Source organism: Bufo gargarizans, chromosome 7 (assembly GCF_014858855.1).
Source record: "Bufo gargarizans isolate SCDJY-AF-19 chromosome 7, ASM1485885v1, whole genome shotgun sequence".
In the NCBI taxonomy this organism is placed as follows: domain Eukaryota; kingdom Metazoa; phylum Chordata; class Amphibia; order Anura; family Bufonidae; genus Bufo; species Bufo gargarizans.
In genome coordinates this window covers 124,822,367-124,843,761 of record NC_058086.1, presented here as the reverse complement: position 1 = coordinate 124,843,761, position 21,395 = coordinate 124,822,367, and the positions used below count along the sequence as shown (strand labels likewise).

At 47.6% G+C, this 21,395-nt stretch overlaps 1 protein-coding gene across 1 annotated transcript in view; it reads left to right on the top strand.

The window, feature by feature from the left end:
* KCNT2 (potassium sodium-activated channel subfamily T member 2) overlaps positions 1–21,395 on the top strand; it is a 1,405,312-nt gene that overhangs the window by 433,656 nt on the left and 950,261 nt on the right. Inside the window, exons 5-6 of the mRNA XM_044301880.1 lie at positions 14,311–14,370; positions 14,998–15,072. Of these exons, the coding sequence (XP_044157815.1) occupies positions 14,311–14,370; positions 14,998–15,072 (135 nt within the window). The remainder of the gene's footprint in view (positions 1–14,310; positions 14,371–14,997; positions 15,073–21,395) is intronic.

The following is a 21,395-nucleotide window of genomic DNA, read 5'->3' as shown; positions in this document are numbered from 1 at the left end:
TGAGAGCCAGGTGACGAAGGGGCTTCATCATCATTGGGAGAAGAGGGTGGCAGCTTTCCCGTGAACCAGCGGTGCAGCCAGCAAAATGCTAGCTTGGGCAGGAGTCAGCAGGGTGGCAGCAGTGGGAGGTCAGGAGCCAAACATGCCAGGGGTAAACTACCCGCTTCGCAGGAGCCTACCTGCCCGGAAAGTAGCGGGGTTCAAGTACCTGCTGCTGCTGTTTGTCATCAAGATCACGTTGATTTGTCTGTAGGACTTTTAAAACAACGTTGGCTGCTGCTGCCTGTCCTGTGGAGTTAGGCCGAGATATTTATAGGCCTTATACTCCAATGTAACTTCTACCTGCTGATGCTGCTGCTTTTTGTCATCAAGATCACGTTGACTTGTCTGTAGGACTTTTAAAACAACATTGGCTGCTGCTGCCTGTCCTGTGAAGTTAGGCCAAGATATTTAGAGGCCTTATACTCCAACTTCTTCCTGCTGCTGCTGCTGTTTGTCATAAAATCACCTACTCGGCGGTGTGGCAGCTTTTTCTTAAGCCGCCGGAAGAGGTGAACGTGGCCATATGTAGAATTTGTGGGAAGAATGTGAAGCGTGCCCAGGGTGCCAATGTTGGCACTACAGCCCTGCGTGGACATATGAAGAATTGCCATGCAGTGGCCTCAGAACCGTGGCCCTGATGTGGTGGTCCAGCTTGCTGCAGCAACCTCTGCATCACCCAGTGGCATGCACCTGGCATCAGGCAGTCAAGTCTCCACTTAAGCCGAAGGGTGCTGTCTGTCATTCCCTTCATCTGCTAGTTTTGATGCTCATGCTCCTCCTCCTCCTGGTTAGTGTTGGGCTCGAATATTCAAATAGCGAATATTAATCGCAAATATCGACACTTCGAGAATTCGCAAATATTTAGAATATAGTGATGTATATTTGTAATTTCAGCAGTAACCTTTCAGCAGTAATCTCCCGTCTTGCATGTGGGCCAATGAGAAGGCTGCAATGTCTTTGCCTGAGCTTAGCAACATCCCTAGCAACCAATAGTAAAGTCGTCTACCCCTTACTATATAAGAAGCTCCCCAGCAGCCCTTGTATACAGTATTTTAAAGATCTGAGAGAAATAGCAGTGGCATTGCTGTGCTCTCTGCTTCCCTGTATCATTACATTAAAGAGTTAGCATATAAATATATATATATATATATATATATATATATATATTACAGTACAGACCAAAAGTTTTGACACACCTTCTCATTCAAAGAGTTTTCTTTATTTTCATGACTATGAAAATTGTAGATTCACACTGAAGGCATCAAAACTATGAATTAACACATGTGGAATTATATACATAACAAAAAAGTGTGAAACAACTGAAAATATGTCATATTCTAGGTTCTTCAAAGTAGCCACCTTTTGCTTTGATTACTGCTTTGCACACTCTTGGCATGCTACATACATACAAAGATACATAGTGCTATGATATCACAAGTTCACGACAATACTTAGCGCACCAATCACTAATAAGTACTCAGACCTGTTAAAATGTGAATTTGTACATATTGTGCCAAAATATTTGCATCATTGGTGCCGATTTCACAATCACAAATATATTGAAGCTCTCTATCTGCTTATAAAGCTATTGCAATGTTCTGCTGTGCCAACCATTTTCTCCAGTCTCAGGAAACTTCTAGCAGCTTGAAAAATGTAGCTATAGTGACCCATGGATGTATTTCAAGTGTATTACACAAATATTACATTGCCGATTTTTCACGATCAAGAAAGGTGTCAAGCTGTTCTGCAGTTCTGCACCTCATTTGCCTTGGCAAACGGAGCCACACAAGGGAGGAACTGCTCTGTGTCTTTCAGCAAGAAATCAAACTCTGGCTTTTTCTCCTACAACTCAAAATCAGAACTATGGTGACCAACAACAGGAAGAACATTGTGTCAGCGCTGCGTCAAGGAGGGCTGATCCATTTACCCTGCATGTCCCATGTGTTTAATCTGGTTGTCAAGTGTTTCCTGAAGTCTTCCACCCATCTGCAAGACATCATAAAAATATCCAGGAAACTTGGTACGCATTTCAGCCACTCATACACAGCGAAGCACACCCTCCTTGAGCTGCAGCGGCAGAATGGCTTCCCCCAACATAGGCTGATATGCAACGTTTCCACCTGTTGGAATTCCACCCTCCATATGTTGGACCAACTATATGAACAGAGAAAGGCCATCAATGATTTCCTGATGATCCGAGCTGACAGGAGTGCTCCCCTGTGTAACTTCAATGTTAGCCAGTGGCAGCTCATGCGTGACACCTGCCGTTTGCTCAGGCCCTATGAGGAGGCCATGTTATTTGTCAATTGCCAGGACTACGGGATGAACAACGTCATACCAGTGCTTCATGTCCTGGAACAGATGCTGCTAAATATGGCTGGTCAAGGGACTGGAGACGTGGCACCTAGATCTCACAGCCACATGAGCCCTGTGGGGGCTGAACTGGAGGAAAAGGAGGACATTGGAGGACAAGCAATGTGTAGCAAAATGGGTGTTTATTTGACACAGGTGACAGGAGAGGAGGAGCTGGAGAATCCGGAGGAGCAAGAGGGAGATGAGGAAGATGAAGCAGATGACCTAGGCACACTGTGGCAGTTTGTAGTGGAGATGGAGGCAGGGAGTCCCTCCAAGTCACTTGCCAAAATGGCCCACAGCATGCTCAGTTGCTTGGGTAGTGACAGCCAAAGTGTCACTATTCGGCGGAGGGATGACTTCTGGCTCTCCACCTTGTTGGTGGAGTTTAGTACCATTCCAAAATGTTTTTTTTTCTTTTACACCCACTATGAGGACAAACTGAACTACTATAGAGACATCCTTTGTAGTCAGTTGGCTGCTGCCTATCTGCACCATCATCCATCCTCTCGTTTGTCTGACCGGGGGGGCTCTTGGTGCTCATTTTTTACTGCCATGGCTGCTGGGGAAGGGTGGGGTAGCAGGAGCAGTACCAGCTCCATCAGCAGCAGCCTGAGTCTCGAGTCGCTGATGAGCAGCTTCCTTCACCCGCATAGTGAAGAAATTACTCACCAACAGCTAGACATAGAGCAGGACCTGAACCAGCAGGTGGTGGCATACTTGGACAGCACAGTGCCAACCCACATTGATGATCCACTGGACTACGGGGCTGCCAAAATGGATTTGTGGTCGCAACTAGCAGAGTTTTCCCTGGAAAAGCTGTCCTGCCCGGCCAATAGTATCGCATCAGAGAGGGTGTTTCGTGCAGCGGGGGCCATAGTTACCCCAAGAAGAACTCGCCTGTCCACCCAAAATGTGAAGAGACTGACCTTTGACAAGATGAATCAGGTGTGGATCAGCCAGGATTTCCACCCACTAATGCCTGATGCATCAGACTAGATCATCCATGGTGCCACACCAACACTTTGACAAAAGAGACTGGTTTCTTCTGGCTACCTGCCTCAGCTACCATTCTAATACTGCCACCCACCTGGTGCCACACATATGATGCCAAGTGCTCCTTCTTTTACCCACCATCTTCATTGGGTACTGGTATCACCACCCACCTCCACACTCTGTCATTGTGTCACTCTAAAGCCTGCTGATGCTGCCGCCACCTCCAGACTCTGTCATTGGGCCACTCTGTGGCCTGCTGATGCTCAAACTACCTCAAGACTCTGTCATTGTGCCACTCTGTGGCATCCTGATACTGCCGCCACCTTAAGACTGTGTCATTGTGCCACTCTGTGGCCTTCTCATGCTGCTGCTACCTCCACACTCTGTCATTGTGCCACTCTATGGCCACCCAATGCTTCTTCCTGTCATGGTCTTACCTCCTTGCTGTTCCCTTCGTTTGACATGTGCTGGTGGCCATCTTGGTTTCTGGGTTTTCTTGTAGCCTCCCACCCTGCGGCTCCTCCTTCCCACTGGGAGGAGCTGGATGCCTAGCTCATATATATAGGAGGTCTGTGGCTTCAGTTCCTTGCTTGGTCCTCCTGTGTTCACATGCTTCCAAGACTGCTGCTGCTTCTGGTTCCTGATCCTGGCCTCGTCTGACTACCCCGTTGGTTCCTGATTCCGGCTTCGTCTGACTACCCCGTTGGTTCCTTATTCCGGCTTCGTCTGACTACCCCGTTGGTTCCTGTTCCTGGCTTCGTCTGACTACCCTTCTGGTTCCTGACCTCTGTCTCCGCAAGACCCTGCTTCGGTTTAGCCATCCGTTCGGACTTTGCTACGGCTTGCTCTTCAATAAAACCTTCTTATTTTCCACTTATCTCTTGTTGTACGTCTGGTTCATGGTTCCATGACATTAGGACCAAGCCATGAATTCTGACGGTACAGGGCCACCCTCGCTACCTACGCTGGTTGCCAGACTTGATCAGCAGGATCACCTGTTGGGTCGGTTCGCTGTGGCGTTGCAAACCCTGCTTGAACGCACGGCTCATTTAGCTTCCGTTGCCGATGGGTCGGTTGTCGCTCCTGGGCCCGCTCCTACTGCCGCTCCGGTTGTTGCACCAGAGTCTACCCTGACACCTGTTGCTGCGCCTGTGGTGTTTCAGGGTATGACCGGTTCTGCCCCCCTTCCACAGCGCTTTGGGGGAGAGCCAACTTCAGTGCCGAGGTTTCCTTAACCAGGTGGGCATTTACTTCGAGTTGCTGCCACATGCCTTTCCTACTGAGAGATCAAGGGTGGGCTTCTTGATCTCGCTGCTCTCGGACAAGGCCTTGGCCTGGGCCAGCCCTTTATGGGAGAACAACAATCCGGTGGTTGCCGAGTTTTCCGGTTTTGTTGCTTCTCTTCGGAAGGTATTCGATGTGCCGGCTCGTGCTGCCTCTGCTGCGAAGCTCCTTATGTCCATCAGACAGGGTTCACGATCCGTAGCTGAATACGCCATTGAGTTTCGTACCCTGGCAGCAGAGGTGGGCTGGAATAATGAGGCTCTGGTCGCTGCTTTCTCTCATGGTCTCTCGGATGCCTTGAAGGATGAGGTTGCAGCTAAGGACCTACCAGTGGAGCTCGAGTCTCTTATTTCTTTCCTGATTTTGATTGACACCAGACTCAGGGAGAGACCTTCCTTTAAGGAGAGCCTGCGGAGGTCTCCTAACAGATTGGCGCCTACGTTTGCTGTCCCACCCGTGCCTCCCTCTCCTCCCACGCCTCCTGGGGATGACTTGTCTGGGGGTGAACCCATGCAGCGGGGGTTTGCTCGCCTGTCTGAGGGGGAGAGGGTACTCCGGAGACGCGAGGGCCGATGCATGTACTGTGGTCTCGGTGGGCATTTTCGGTTGGCATGTCCGAACCGTCCGGGAGAACGCTCGCACCTGAGGTCCTGTCGGGGGCAGATCTTGGGTGGAGTCTCCTCGTCCCCGGTTTCCCGTGTTGACAAACCACTGATCACGGTTGTCCTCTCCTGGGTCGGGGGCTCGGTGACGACCCAGGCGTTGGTGGACTCTGGTGCTGGTGGTTTGTTCATTGATAGAGTGTTCGTTGCCGCCAATTCCATTCCTCTGCAGCCTCGAGGTTCCCCACTGGCTCTTGAGGCGATAGACGGCAGACCCCTTCTGCCGCCACACGTGACTCATGAGACCCTTCCAGTGGGGATGGCCATTGGTGCCGTTCACAGAGAGTCGGTCTGTCTCCAGGTTATTTCGTCTCCACACTACTCGGTGGTCTTGGGGTACCCCTGGCTCCAGAAGCATAATCCGACTTTCGATTGGAGATCGGTCGAGATCCTCTCGTGGTCACCGCAGTGTGGGGCTAGTTGCATCCATGGGCCTGTCAAGTTGCTGTGTACTTCCTCGGACTCTCTGTTGCCTCCTGAATACGAAGAGTACCGGGATGTATTCGATAAGGTGCGCGCGGTTGCCCTACCTCCGCACCGCCCATACGATTGTGCCATAGAGTTACAATCCGGTGCCGTTCCTCCTCGTGGCAAAGTCTATCCACTGTCGGTAGCGGAGAATGAGGCCATGGAGGAGTACGTGAGGGAGGCGCTCTCACGCGGACACATTCGCAAATCCTCGTCCCCGGCAGGGGCTGGATTTTTCTTTGTGAAAAAGAAGGGCGGCGAGTTGAGGCCTTGCATCGATTACAGGGGTCTCAATCGCATCACGATCAAGAACGCTTACCCGATACCCTTGATTTCCGAGCTGTTCGATCGCCTCAAAGGGGCCACGGTCTTTACCAAACTCGACCTGAGGGCGGCATATAACCTGGTAAGGATCAAGGCGGGCGATGAGTGGAAGACCGCGTTTAACACCAGGACCGGTCATTATGAATCCTTGGTTATGCCCTTTGGGTTGTGCAATGCGCCCGCAGTCTTCCAGGAATTCATCAACGATGTTTTCCGTGACCTGTTGCAGCAGTGTGTGGTGGTCTATTTGGATGACATCTTGGTATATTCTGCATCCATGGAGGCCCACATTCTGGATGTCAGACGAGTGTTGCAACGCTTACGAGAGAACAAGCTGTTCGGTAAGCTTGAGAAATGCGAATTTCACCGATCCCAGGTAACCTTCTTAGGTTACATCATTTCCGCTGAGGGGTTCTCCATGGATCCTGAGAAGGTTTCGGCTGTCTTACAGTGGCCCCAGCCCAGTGGGCTTCGTGCCCTGCAGCGCTTTTTGGGCTTCGCCAATTATTATCGGAAGTTCATCAGGGACTTTTCCATGCTAGCCAAGCCTCTCACGGATCTGACCAGGAAGGGCAGTAATCCTCAGGTCTGGCCGCTCGAGGCCATCCGAGCTTTTGAGGCTCTAAAGTCCGCCTTTGTGTCGGCTCCGATTCTGTCGCATCCCAACCCTGGGTTGCCTTTTGTCCTCGAGGTGGACGCGTCTGAGACGGGAGTAGGCGCCCTCCTGTCTCAGCGTAGAACACCAGAGGGTCCTCTGCTTCCTTGTGGGTTTTACTCCCGGAAACTGTCTTCCGCGGAGTGCAACTATCAGATTGGTGACAGGGAGTTATTGGCCATCGTGCAGGCCCTTAAAGAATGGAGGCACTTGCTCGAGGGCTCGGTGGTTCCGGTTCTCATCCTGACGGACCACAAGAATCTGACCTACCTCTCTGAGGCCAAGAGATTGACACCACGTCAGGCCAGATGGGCTCTGTTCTTGTCACGTTTTAATTACGTGGTCTCCTACCTACCCGGCTCCAAGAACATCAGAGCGGATGCCTTATCACGGCAGTACTCCGAGCTGTCCGGGGAGGAGTCGATTCCGACTACGGTCATACCCCCGAATCAGATCCTGGCCGCTATTCGCACCAGCCTGACTTCTCCTCTGGGTGAGCAGATTTTGGCGGCTCAATCTGGTGCTCCCTCTGGGAGACCCAACGGCAGATGTTTTGTGCCTGAGGAGTTGCGCACTCGGTTGTTGCGAACCTACCATAACTCCAAGGCCGCGGGGCACCCTGGAAAGAATCAGCTGTCCTGGGCGGTTTCACGTCTGTTCTGGTGGCCTTCTCTACGTTCCGACATCGCCGCATATGTAGCGGCATGCTCCGTTTGTGCCCAGAGTAAGTCCCCTCGGCACCTTCCGTTGGGCCTTTTGCAACCCATAGCCACCGGGGAGCGTCCATGGTCACACCTGGGGATGGATTTCATTGTGGACCTCCCTGCATCCCGAGGCCATACGGTCATTCTCATGATTGTGGATCGGTTTTCCAAAATGTGCCACTGTGTTCCTCTCAAGAAGTTACCCTCTGCACAAGAGTTGGCCTCGATTTTTGCCAGGGAGGTCTTCCGGTTGCACGGTTTGCCCAAGGAGATTGTGTCGGATCGGGGGAGTCAGTTTGTGTCCAGGTTCTGGCGCGCCTTTTGCTCCCAGTTGGGGATTCATCTCTCTTTCTCCTCGGCCTACCACCCTCAGTCCAATGGGGCCGCAGAACGATCCAATCAGGCCTTGGAGCAATTCCTTCGTTGCTATGTCTCCGATCACCAAGACAATTGGGTTGACCTCCTGCCTTGGGCTGAGTTTGCCAGGAACACGGCGGTGAACTCTTCCTCTGGGACGTCTCCCTTCATGGCCAATTATGGGTTCCAACCTGCCGTGTTACCGGAGGTATTCTCTCCCCAGGATATTCCGGCTGTGGAGGATCACCTTTCCGTCCTACGTGCTTCTTGGGTACAGATCCAGAGGTCCCTTGAGGTCTCTGCGCAGCGCCAGAAACTCCAGGCTGATCGCAGACGAGCGCCCGCTCCTTCCTACCAGGTCGGAGACCGCGTATGGTTGTCCACCCGCAACCTCAACCTTCGAGTGCCCACTCCCAAGCTGGCGCCTCGCTTTGTTGGTCCCTTCCGAGTGCTTCGCAGGGTAAACCCGGTAGCCTATGCCCTTGCGCTTCCTCCTGGCATGCGGATCTCCAACGTGTTTCATGTCTCCCTGTTGAAGCCACTGGTGTGTAATCGTTTTACTTCCTCGATTCCTCGGCCTCGTCCGGTCCAAGTGGGCAATCGTGAGGAGTATGAGGTGAGCAATATCCTGGACTCACGCCTGGTCCGCGGCCGGGTGCAGTTTTTGGTCCATTGGCGTGGTTATGGTCCAGAGGAGCGTTCCTGGGTTCCCTCCGCAGATGTCCATGCTCCTGTCTTGCTCCGAGCCTTCCACGCACGCTTCCCTCAGAAACCGTTCCGTACTCCGCGGAGGAGGGGCCCTTGAGGGGGAGGTACTGTCATGGTCTTACCTCCTTGCTGTTCCCTTCGTTTGACATGTGCTGGTGGCCATCTTGGTTTCTGGGTTTTCTTGTAGCCTCCCACCCTGCGGCTCCTCCTTCCCACTGGGAGGAGCTGGATGCCTAGCTCATATATATAGGAGGTCTGTGGCTTCAGTTCCTTGCTTGGTCCTCCTGTGTTCACATGCTTCCAAGACTGCTGCTGCTTCTGGTTCCTGATCCTGGCCTCGTCTGACTACCCCGTTGGTTCCTGATTCCGGCTTCGTCTGACTACCCCGTTGGTTCCTTATTCCGGCTTCGTCTGACTACCCCGTTGGTTCCTGTTCCTGGCTTCGTCTGACTACCCTTCTGGTTCCTGACCTCTGTCTCCGCAAGACCCTGCTTCGGTTTAGCCATCCGTTCGGACTTTGCTACGGCTTGCTCTTCAATAAAACCTTCTTATTTTCCACTTATCTCTTGTTGTACGTCTGGTTCATGGTTCCATGACACTTCCACATCCAAACTCTGTCATTTTGGCACTCTGTGGTCTCCTGATGCTGCCACCACATACAAACTCTATCATTGGGCCGCTCTGTGGTTTCCTCCACAGTCTGTCATTGTGCCACTTTGTGGCCTTCTCATGCTGCCACCGCTTCAAAGCTCTGTCATTGTGCCACTCTGCGGTCTCCTCATGCTGCGGCCACCTCCTGTGTCGTTGTTCCACTCTGTGGCCTCCTGATGCTGCCGCCACCTTCATACTCTGTCATTGTGCCAATCTTTGGTCTACTCATTCTGCCACGACCTACAGACTCTGTCATTGGGCCACTCTGTGGTTTCCTCATGCTGCAGCCAACTCCACACTCTGTCATTGTGCCACTCTGATGGTCTCCTCACGCTGCCACTACCTCCAGACTCTGCCATTGAGCCACTCTGTGGTCTTATGATGCTGGCGACACCTTCGGACTGTGTTATTGTGCCACTCTGTGGCCTCCTGATGCTGCCTCAACCTTCAGACTCTATCATTGAGCCACTATGGGGTCTCCTCCTGCTGCCGCCACCGCCACACTATGTCACCTAGCCACTCTGTGGCCTCCTGATGCTGCCGCCACCTCCAGCCTCTGCCATTGGTCCACTCTGTGACGCTGATGCTACCGCCACCCCCAGACTCTGTGATTGTGCCACTCTGTAATCTCCTCATACTGCCATTACCTCCATACTCTGTCATTGTTACACTCTGTGGTTTCCTCATTCTGCTGCCACCTACAGACTGTCATTGAGCCACTCTGTGGCCTCCTCCTGCTGCTGCTATCTCCACACTATGTCACCTAGCCATTTTGTGGACTCCTGATGCTGATGCCACAACCAGACTGTGTCATTGAGCCACTCTGTTGTCTCCTGATGCTGCCATCTCCAGACTCTGTCATTGGGCCGATCTGTGGTCTCCTTATGCTGCCACCACCTCCAGACTCTTTTATTGGGCCACTCTGTGGTCTCCTCATGCTGCTGCCACCTTCACACTCTGTCATTGTGCCACTGTGTGGCCTCCTGATGCTGCCGCCAACTCCAGCCTCTGTCATTGGGCCACTCTGTGACCTCACGATGCTGCCGCCACCTCCAGACTCTGTCATTGTGCCACTCTGTGGTCTTCTCATGCTGCCACCACCTCCAGACTCTGTCATTCAGCCACTCTGTGGTCTTATGATGCTGGCGACACCTTCGGACTGTGTTATTGTGCCACTCTGTGGCCTCCTGATGCTGCCTCAGCCTTTAGACTCTGTCATTGGGCCACTCTGTGGTCTCCTTCTGCTGCTGCCATCTCCACACTATGTCACCTAGCCACTCTGTGGCCTCCTGATGCTGCCGCCACCTCCAGCCTCTGTCATTGGGCCACTCTGTGACCTCCTGATGCTGCCACCACCTCCATACTCTGTCATTGTTCAACTCTGTGGTTTCCTCATGCTGCTGTCACCTACAGACTCTGTCATTGTGCTACTCTGTGGCTTCCAAATACTGCTGCCACTTATAGACTCTGTCATCTGTGGCCTCCTCCTGCTTCTGCTATCTCCACACTATGTCACCTAGCCATTGTGTGGCCTCCTGATTCTGCCGCCACCTCCAGCCTCATGTCATTGAGCCACTCTGTGACCTCTCGATGCTGCCGCCACCTCCAGACTCTGTCATTGTGCCACTCTTTGGTCTCCTCACACTGCCACCACCTCCAGACTCTGTCATTAAGCCACTCTGCGACACTTTCGGACTGTGTCATTGTGCCACTCTGTGGCCTTCTGATGCTGCTACCACTTCCAGTCATTGTCATTGTACCACTCTATGGCTTCCTAATACTGCCGCCTCCTTCAGACTGTGTCATTATGCCACTCGGTGGCCTCCTCATGCTGCTGCCACCTCCACACTCTGTCATTGTGCCACTCTGTGGCTTCCGGATGCTGCAGCCACCTTCAGACTCTGTCATTGTGCCACTCTGTGGTCTCCTCCTGCTGCCGCCACCTCCACACTATGTCACCTTGCCACTCTGTGACCCCCTGATGCTGGTGTCACCACCTTCACAATCTGTCATTGTGCCATTCTTAGCCTCCTGATACTGCCACCACCTATAGACTCTTTCATTTTGCCACTCTGTGGTCTCCTCATGCTGCTTCCACCTCACCACTATGTCATAGGGACACTCTGTGGACTTCTCATGATGTATTTACCCTCCCCACTTCATGACTGGGCCACTATTTACCCTTTTTGGCTTGGCTGACATCATCATTTATTTGACCCGTCTTCTGACCTGTCTGACGCAAAACAGATCCTGTTTGTGTAGCAGCTGTAAGGCCTGTATGGTCCCATCAGAATTGGCTTATGATTTGGCAGCCAAAATCAGGACTGGGTACAAAACACAGAATACATGCAAATATTCTATTAATTTGTCATCTCTGTTTTTTTTTTTTTGGGCATTAGCAATACCAATGGATTACTAACCAAATGCTGACCAAGGATACTCCACAGACAGGGTCCGTTTTTTGTTGGTTATTGTTCTGACGGATCAGAGGAAGGGCAACATGATCAGTGACGTCAACACAAACTTACAGCTGACACCCTCTCTACTCTGATGGGGGGCTCTACTTGTATAAGTGTTTAATATAACAGTTTATCTAGATATCTATGTGGAATCAGCTGACAATGAGTAAAAGGAGTGCGCTTCTTCTTGGCGCTAATATCGACCTGTAAAACTGAGGTCATGCTTGATTTATTTGGTCAGTTTTGACCCCCTGACTGCCCAAATAAATGAAGTGTGCTGTGATTTTAAGTGCCACGGCTGTGATCTGCATGTCATACTGGACTCACATTATAATTTCCCTACCAAAGCAGACTCCCTATGCGTGTTATTGCATGGCACAGTGTTCTACACCACTATAAAGGCTCTCTGCAGCCAGGAAATAGCATTTTTTAACATAATTCGCCGTGAATTTATTCTGATTGAACCAAATTTTTCCCAATTTTTTTTCCGATCCCGTGAATCAAATTTTGAAAACATTTGCTCATCTTTAGTTATGGGTTATTTAATTTGCACACTGCACAGGTAGAGTAGCTGGCCAGCCGCACTGTATTAAAAGCACTTGTGGAACTGCGGGCGTCCCCCCCCCCCCCCTTTGCCGGGCCTGTTCGCAGTCACACTGTCTGCGACCGGGATCATTACATCCCTGATGGCAGCAGATTCTTTGTGTTAATGGCATTGGTAGTATAGGATTAACAGCAAGGAGCAGCAGCAGTTGAAGCAGAAGCCATATGGTCTATGTTGGCAGGCAGCAGCAGCCGCCTTACTGAAGACAATAGTCGTCAGGTCACAGATATAATAAAGAAAGTGTCATGGAGCGGCAGCAGCCGTTTAGAACGTAATGGTTGGAAAGTGGCATAAGTGGCATGATGCAGGCCACAGCAGCTGTACAGAACATGATGGTAGGCAAACAGACAGTGGCAAGATGGGTCACCACCAGCAAGGGGAGGCCTATTCATTGGAATCAGCCAGAGGGGTGAGAAAATGTGGGTATTGATGCAGTAATTGCATACATAATGAAATTTAACCCCCCAAAAAGTGTTAGATGAATATATGTAAATGGTCGATTCAGGCATTAGTGGCATGATACAGGCAGCAGCATGCAGCTGTACAGAACACGATGGTAGGCAGACAGGTGGCAACATTGGCAAGATGGGGCACTGCCAACATGGCAAGGTATCTTCATGGGAATCAGCTGGAGCAGTGAGAAAATGTCGGTACTGATGTAGTAATCACATACATATGCTGCCTTGTGAAATTGAACCCCCCAAAAAATAAAAATGTTGAATTTTAAGTGCTTGAAAACTGAATACACGTAAACGGACGATTGACTTATTAGTGGCATGATGCAGGCCGTGGCATCAAGCTGTACATAACATTATGTTAGGCAGACATACAGCAACAATAACAAGATGGGGCACCACCAGCAAGGTGGACTGAGGAGTGAGAAAATGTCTGTTTTAATGCAGTAATCATGTACATATGCTGTTTCATGAAATTGAATCCACCACCCTATAAAAATAAAAATTTACATTTCAACCATTTGGAAACTGCATAGATTTAAATGGACAACTGAGGCTTGATGCTCAATTTCACCTTAATACACACAGGTAGATTGATGCCATACCATGGGTATTGCTGCAATAATCACATATATAGATGCTGCTTAATTAAATTGAACCCCACAAAAAAGTATTTCTTTTAAAATAAGAAGAAAATGAAAGTATTTGCTTGCACGTAGCTGCTTTGGAGGTTTGCTGCACTGCAGTATCTGCACTTTTTATAGCAGTCATAGCCAGCCACAGCTCCTATCTTCTCTATCCCAGGCTATTAGCTGCTTTGCTTATTTGTAATCTACACAACACAGACACAATTTATTTGTAAACCTAGCCTCTCCCTGGCAATAAGCTTGATTAAACTGACTGTCCCTGATTGTTTTTTTCACTCTCCCTGACTCCCTAAGAGCATTTTCCTGGCAGCCACTGTAAGACCCAACCACCCTCATACACAGCCCAACGAGTCTGGTTGCTTCCCTGCATTGAAGATCAAATCCATGTGTCAAGGTTAAAGGTTGAATATAAGGTGAACACCAGAACAATGGCATTAGGGGTAGCCCTATGCCAAACCAGTTAGTTGGCACAGTGAGTCTATACTCTTATCTGTAACTGCACATTGACAAACAGGAGGTATTGTACAATCATCCCATTCAACATGTTCTGATTTTTATGGTTTCATGTAGTCCAGAAACAATTTCAATCTAGCTTTTACATCCCTCCCACATATCGCAGATTGGAGCTATGTGCTTGAAAATGTGATCATTTGATAATAATCTTTTTATTATTTTTAAAAAAAATAATATAAACATACATTATATAATGAATCAATATAAAAGTAATATATAAAAAAATAATAGATACAGTGTTGTTTTGAAAATGTGATCATTTGCAGATGTGAGCTACAACTGTTATTTTCTCAAATTGCATAACCTTATGGCTTGTCCTTGAGCAGTGCATTTATCTGCCAGTCTATCTTTCTTACTGCTATTTTTATCATTCCTATTACCATTACTATTGTAAGTTATTCTCTTCTTTATAAATGCTCTTCTTCACAGGTAACAGTCGCTCTCATCAGCCTTTTAGAAACTATCTTGCTTAGTTACCTCAGCTACAAGGTAAATGGCATGTTTGATGTACTATTCACACTAATCTAAATGATCAACAAGTACAGTACATTTTCAGTCCGGAACCTAATGCTATTTAGAAAAACATAATCATCTATTTTTAATGAGATAATTTGAACACTCAGCTGTATTTTCAATATTAGCTATATTGCTGAAAATTGGAACAAAAATTCTTGTGAAATGCTTTCCCTGGACTCAATATCTCAGGTAGATTATATTGATAAAAACAACAGCTATATGATTCAAGCACAAGACTAAATTATAAATTATAAACAAATACTACATGAATTAGTACATATTAGGGACATACATATTCTATGGTGGTACATAAAGAGATAGGTCTGATTAGAGGTTGGTCTTGTTCCCATCTTAATGTTGAAAAATATGCTTTGTGACATGAGCACATAACGGGAGCGTTGTCCTGGCCTGACCACAACTACTGACACAAAGTCCGCAGAATCATAACATTATGTATAAACTGAATATGCTTCTTGTTACTGGCCTTGGTCATGGAAATGGAAAAACCTCTTTTGCAGGTTGTTAGGAGTGTGCTATGTTATGGCTTCCCTCCACTGTCTACATGTGCCACTCATATGCTTGTTTTTATTTTCTTTAAAGGGGAATATCTGGGAACAGATTTTGCGAATACCTTTCATATTGGAAATGATTAACACTGTGCCATTTATAATTACAGTAAGTACGGTAGTTTTACTATTTCAATAGACTGTGCACTTCATTTGTGCCTTTCTAGTACCCAGAGTTTATACTGTAAGAAATAGAAAATCAGTGAAGTGTCCCATTAAAGGTATGGAAGTGCAACTGGTTCTGCTGTATATACTGTAGCCACCTAATACATCACATTGTGCCTCAGAAACAGGAATCAAAGCATGCTTTTATAGTTCTTTTCAGAGCTACCTACTTGCTGCGAGGCACCATCTGTTCTACCATTCACAAAACCAGAGCTTTCTCTAGAACTCAACTATTTGCCACTGATTTCTTTGTTTTATTAGTCTTTTAAAGGTTTTGTATTTTTTTTTTTAAATAATCTATTTTTGGTGCTAGTTTTTTATAATTTCTATGGACAGATGTTTATATGACAAGTATTTGTGTGGTAAATTCTTGGTTTTTACTGTCTACTGAATACCCATTCACACTATGAAATGTAAAATAATCTACACTAATGTGTAATGTGACTGGTAGTGCTGAGCGAATCAAAGGGAAATAAATTGACTTTTATCTGAATTTCCTTGCTCTTTGTGGTAATGAATCATTTTTGTTCCCTAAAATAGCAGTTACACATGTTACAAAGTTAAAGTAAGAAGCCCGGTAATGCAATATGACCCATAATCCCATGCAGCCAGCCGATCAGCAGATAGCCATTCCCTCTGATGTCACAGCCCTATAAAAGCCTCATCCTGAGCAGTCACCGCCATTTCACTGTGAAGTGAGCATAAGGAGAGACATGGCAAGCACTAGGGACATTATTTTAGCAAGTTTTTAGATGTAAAATAATAGATAGGGACAGTCTAGAGAGATCGTGGGGAGAGGTTTTAGACACTGAAGGGAGAGCATAGGGAGACTGCAGGGACAGTACAGGCTCAGTCTAATCGCCCTGTGAATTTTGTTCACCTGCTGCACTATTTATATTTAATTTGTTCTGTTATACATAGATTTACTGTGCATCACACTCATTGTCAACAGGTGGTCTAATATATAGACGCATTTGTGTAGTTCATCTGCTGCACCATTAATACTTAATCTGTTCTGTTATACATAGACTTACTGTGCATAAGACTTGGTTTCTACAGGCGGTCTAATATATAGGGGCATTTATCTAGTTAATCTGCTGCTCTAGTCATGTCATACTTAATCTGTTCTGTTATACATAGAATTATTGTGAATCAGACTCAGTCTCAACAAGCGGACTAATATATAGGTGCGTTTATCTAGTTTACTTGCTATGCCATTAAGGCCCCTTTTACACGGGCAAGATTTCCGCGCGGGTGCAATGCGTGAGGTGGACGCATTGCACCCGCACTGAATCCGGGCCCATTCATTTCTATGGGGCAATGCACATGAGCGGTGATTTTCACGCATCACTTGCGTTGCGTGAAAATCGCAGCATGCTCCTCTTTGTGTGTTTTTCACGTAACGCAGGCCCCATTGAAATGAATGGGGTTGCGTAAAAATCGCAAGCATCCACAAGCAAGTGCGGATGCAGTGCGATTTTCACGCACGGTTGCTAGGAGACGATCGGGATGGGGACCCGATCATTATTATTTTCCCTTATAACATGGTTATAAGGGAAAATAATATCATTCTGAATACAGAATGCTTAGTACAATAGGGCTGGAGGGGTTAAAAGAAAATATTTTTAAAATTAACTCATCTGTGAGGAAAAGGACCTTTGATGACATCACTACGCTCATCACATGATTCATCACCATGGTGATGGATCATGTGAATGACCATGTGATGAACGAAGTGACATCATCAAAGGTCCTTTTCCTCACAGATGAAGACAGAAGAGATGCTGGCTGCGTGAACAAGTGGATTAAGGTGAGTTCTTTTTTTATTTTTAACCCCCACAGCCCTATTGTACTATGCATTCTGTATTCAGAATGCTATTATTTTCCCTTATAACCATGCAATACAATCAATTAAATCACATACTATTTGCGATAAATAGCATAATGACGAATATTCGATTTCGACGAATATAAAATGAATATTCAATCGAATATTCGCAAAATATCGCAAAATCGAATATGGCACCTCCCGCTCATCACAAATTATTACCATATGGGAGAAGTGTCATTGGTGATCAGAATGGACCACTCAAATTACTCCACCAACTCAACCCAAATTAATCGTAGCAAATATGTTCATTTAGCAAAAATATTAGTCTGCATCGTTATTTCAATTGTTTATGGTCAGAACCATAATGGTATTAGCAGACAAATGGCTCCACTAACTGGACCCAAATTCATCATTCCAAGCTACCACATTCTGTTATGGAAAATTTTACTCTGTGTCCCTCTGACAGACACAACAATTTTAAACAAATTCTATATCACTGTGCAGTGCAACTAAAATTTAGCTCATGTGGATCCCATCATAGTGTCTGGGATCCCTCAATACTATGAACTTGATATGATATTTTGCTCTCAACATGTATAAGGGTTAAAACCTAATGGGTCAAACTTGCTGGATGGATCAAACCTGGCAGCTGGATTATTGCCATACAGAAGGAGTGTCGTTGGTTATTGGAATGCACCACACAAATCACTCCACCAACTCAACCCAAGTTCATTGTAGCTGATATGTTCTTTTAGTGTCAGTGTTTTGCATTAGAATTTGATCATAACTGGTAGCCAAAAGCAGGAGTGGGTCCAAAACACAGATGAGATACAAATAATTCCATTATAGGTTATCACTGTTTTGGACTCACTCTAGATTTTGGCTTACAATTACTGATCAAATACTGCTGCAAAACACTGACAAAATATTGACTGTCTAAAAGAGGCTTTATGGATGCTCACATGGACATACCCCCCAGCACATGGACATACCCCCTACCTTATAAATAGACCTGATCTGGCTGCCATTTTACATTCTGTCTTTTGTCAGTGTAGGGAGAGATTGCTGTGTGGAGCAGGGACAGACTGTTAGAGTGTTAATAGTGACACAAATCGCTAGCAAATAGGTCCACAAAAGTCCTTTTAAGGACTGGTATAGGTGTATTATTGTTTGGTGTGCAGTATATAGGGCTGAAATACACTTATAATATACTTTCTAATATAGAAAGCATATTACAGTGGATTTTTATAGTGCAGCATTGTGACTGGTGATCGGTTCTGCAGCGATACTACAACTACAAAGAGTGACAAACGCAATTAGAAAAAAGGATTATAAATGGTGTGATAGATCAGTGCCCCCCCCCCCCAAAAAACGACATATTGAAGCGGAGTGTTATATAAGAACTATACTTTTCAAATAGTGTATTTGGGTACTAATGAAATGTGTCCGCTTTTACTGCGTTACCTCTGCTACACACAGTGAGAAATTTAAAGGACATTTTTTTTTGAATTGGTGTGATAGACCAGTGGCCCCCAAAACCACATATTGAATCAGGGTGTTATATAAGAATATACTTTTCAAATAGTGAATTTGGGCACTGTAGAAATGTATCTGCTTTCACTGCGTTACCTCTGCTACACACAGTGAGAAAATGTAAAGGATTTTTTTATTTTTTATAACTGGTGTAATAGACCAGTGGCCCCCCAAAACGGTATATTGTAGCGGGGTGTTATATACCTTCTTCCACATACACTGTGCTTCTCTAGAGACTTGTTTCACAGGTTCATTTAAAAAATGACAGGCAGAGGAAGAGGCAGGCCCTTCCGCGGGGGTGGTAGGGGTAGGGCAGTAACACCAGGCCGGAGTCAAAGTGGGAAGTTCGATTACGAGACTTGGTTGAGTGGCTCACTCAGCCTTATGCTTCTGCACCCTCCTCATCCTCTCTATCTGCACCCTCTTCACTCTCTGCTGTGTGCACCCCCAAAGACACCACCACCACCATATACCCTCCGCTTGAGTCACACGAATTATTTTTCAATCCATCACAAGACATTTCTGATGCACAGCTATTCTTGGCATCGGATCAGGAAGAGGAGGTATCAACAGCTGCCACTCAGCAGTCTGACGACAGTACCCAGATCAGCCCAAGGAGGTTGGTCCCCGCTGTTGCTGCCTACTCCAAGATCTCTAATATTAGTGGTGGGGAAAGTGACATCGATGATGACGTGTCTATGGACGTAACCTGGGTGACCACAAGAGAGGAAAAGGAGAGGAGTTCAGAGGGATAGATGAACCAGCAGATAAGGAGGAGAAGTAGGCCGAACTTACATTGCACAGGAGGGACAAACCAGACTGCTAATCTATCAGGAGCGAGCCATCAACCATGTAGGGTCACATCTGGCGCTTCCAGGATGCCCGCACATGGCTCCGCAGTGTGGGCTTTTTTTAGTGTGCCAGCTGCTGACAATAGTGTTGCCATCTGCAGCCTTTGCAGTCAATGCATAATTCACGGTAAGCCCAACACTCACCTAAGGGCAACCGCCTTAAGAAGGCACCTTCACCTTAAGAAGGCACCATCAGCGAGCCCAGTGGGAGCAACGCCGTCAGAACCCACAAAGCCCTACTCCAGGCTCTCACCATCCAGCCTCTTCTCCTTCTCCTCTCTCCTCATAATTGTCCTCCACTCCACCTTCCATCATGACTTCCTCACATTTGTCTGGAAAAAGGCAGGCTTCCATGGCCCAAATGTTCTAGCGTAAAAAAATGTTGACGCTGGATAACCCTCTTGCCCAACGGTTGACCGCTGGCTTGTTGGAACTGATAGCCCGCCAACTACTGCCATATTAACTTGTGGACTCAGAGGCCTTTTGAAAATTTGTGGCCATTGGAACACCACAATGGAAGGTCGAAGGAAGGAAATATTTCTCGCAGAAGGGCATCCCAGAGCTATTTGGCCACGTTCAGCGGCAAGTGAATGTATCTCTGGCACACAGTGTCGGTGCCAAGATACATCTGACCACAGACACATGGTCTAGCAAACACAGGCAGGGAAGGTATATAACTTTTACTGCCCACTGGGTAAACCTTCTGACGGCTGTCAAGCATGTAACCAGTGGCACCCGTGTAGATTTGGTTTTACCGCCACAAATTGCATGCAGGCCTGCCTCTTCTTCTCCTTCTCCTACTCCATCCTCCCTCTCCTCCTCGGCTGACTCCTCATTTTCCGCTGCTACCGTCTCTTCTGCTGCACCGCCCAAGATCCCCAGAACCTATTCTACATGCCAGGTGAGACGTTGCCATGCTGTGCTGCGTCTGTTTTGCCTGGAAGCCAAGAGCCACACCGGTCCTGCACACTTTTCAGCTTTGCGTTCACAGGCAGATTAGTGGCTAACACTGCTCAATTTGACAGTTGGTAAAGTGGTGTGTGACAACGGTGCCAACTGCTGAGCTCGCTGAAACAGTACAAAATTACACACGTGCCATGCATGGCACACATCCTGAACTTGGTCGTGCAGAGACTGGTTGTCAAATACCCTGGGGTCCAGGACATCTTGCGGCACGCCAGGAAAATCTCGGGCCATTTCAGAAGATTTTACACGGCCATGGCTTGCCTTGCTGACATTCAGCGGCAACACAACCTGCCCGTCAGACGTCTTATTTGTGACTGCCCGACACAATGGAACTCAACCTTGTATATGCTCGATAGACTGCTCCTGCAGAAACGTGCAGTTAACGACTACCTGTACGAACTCTGTGGCAGGACAGGTTCTGGGGAGCTTGTTTTATTTTAACCGCGCCAGTAGCTGCTCATTTGTGACACTTGCAGACTTCTGCAGCCATTTGATGAGATCACAAAACTGGTCAGTCACAGCCAGGGTGTCATCAGTGACATAGTACCTCTTGCCTTCTTTTTGGAGCGTGCATTGCGTTGCGTCATTGATCAAGCCGTCGAGGAGCAGGAGCAGGAAGATGAGGAAGTCGCAATGATGGATGAATTTCCAGGGGGGGCTACTCAATCTGAGACAAGTCAACAACAGGAGTCTGAAGAGGATTCAGAGGAGGATGGTGCTGGGGAGGAGGTGGAGCAAGAAGAGCATGCTTTAAACCTTTTTTGGATCCCTGGTGTTGTCCGTGGATGGGAGGAGGAGAACGAGGACGGCATTATCCTGGATGATAAGCAGGAGCCAGGCCACTACACGGCTTCCAGTTTAGTGCAAATGGGATTCTTCATGCTCCACTGTTTTAAGAGTGACCCCCATGTAAAAAGCATAAAGGGCAATGACCAGTATTCGGTGGCAACGTATTTAGACCCCCGGTACAAACAAAAATGGCGGAAATGTTAAGAACCATCATAGAGGGCTGTCAGAATGTGGCACTTCCAGGCCTTGCTTTAAAAAAATGCTGCATTCTGCTTTTTTGGGTGCTGGCAGAGGAAT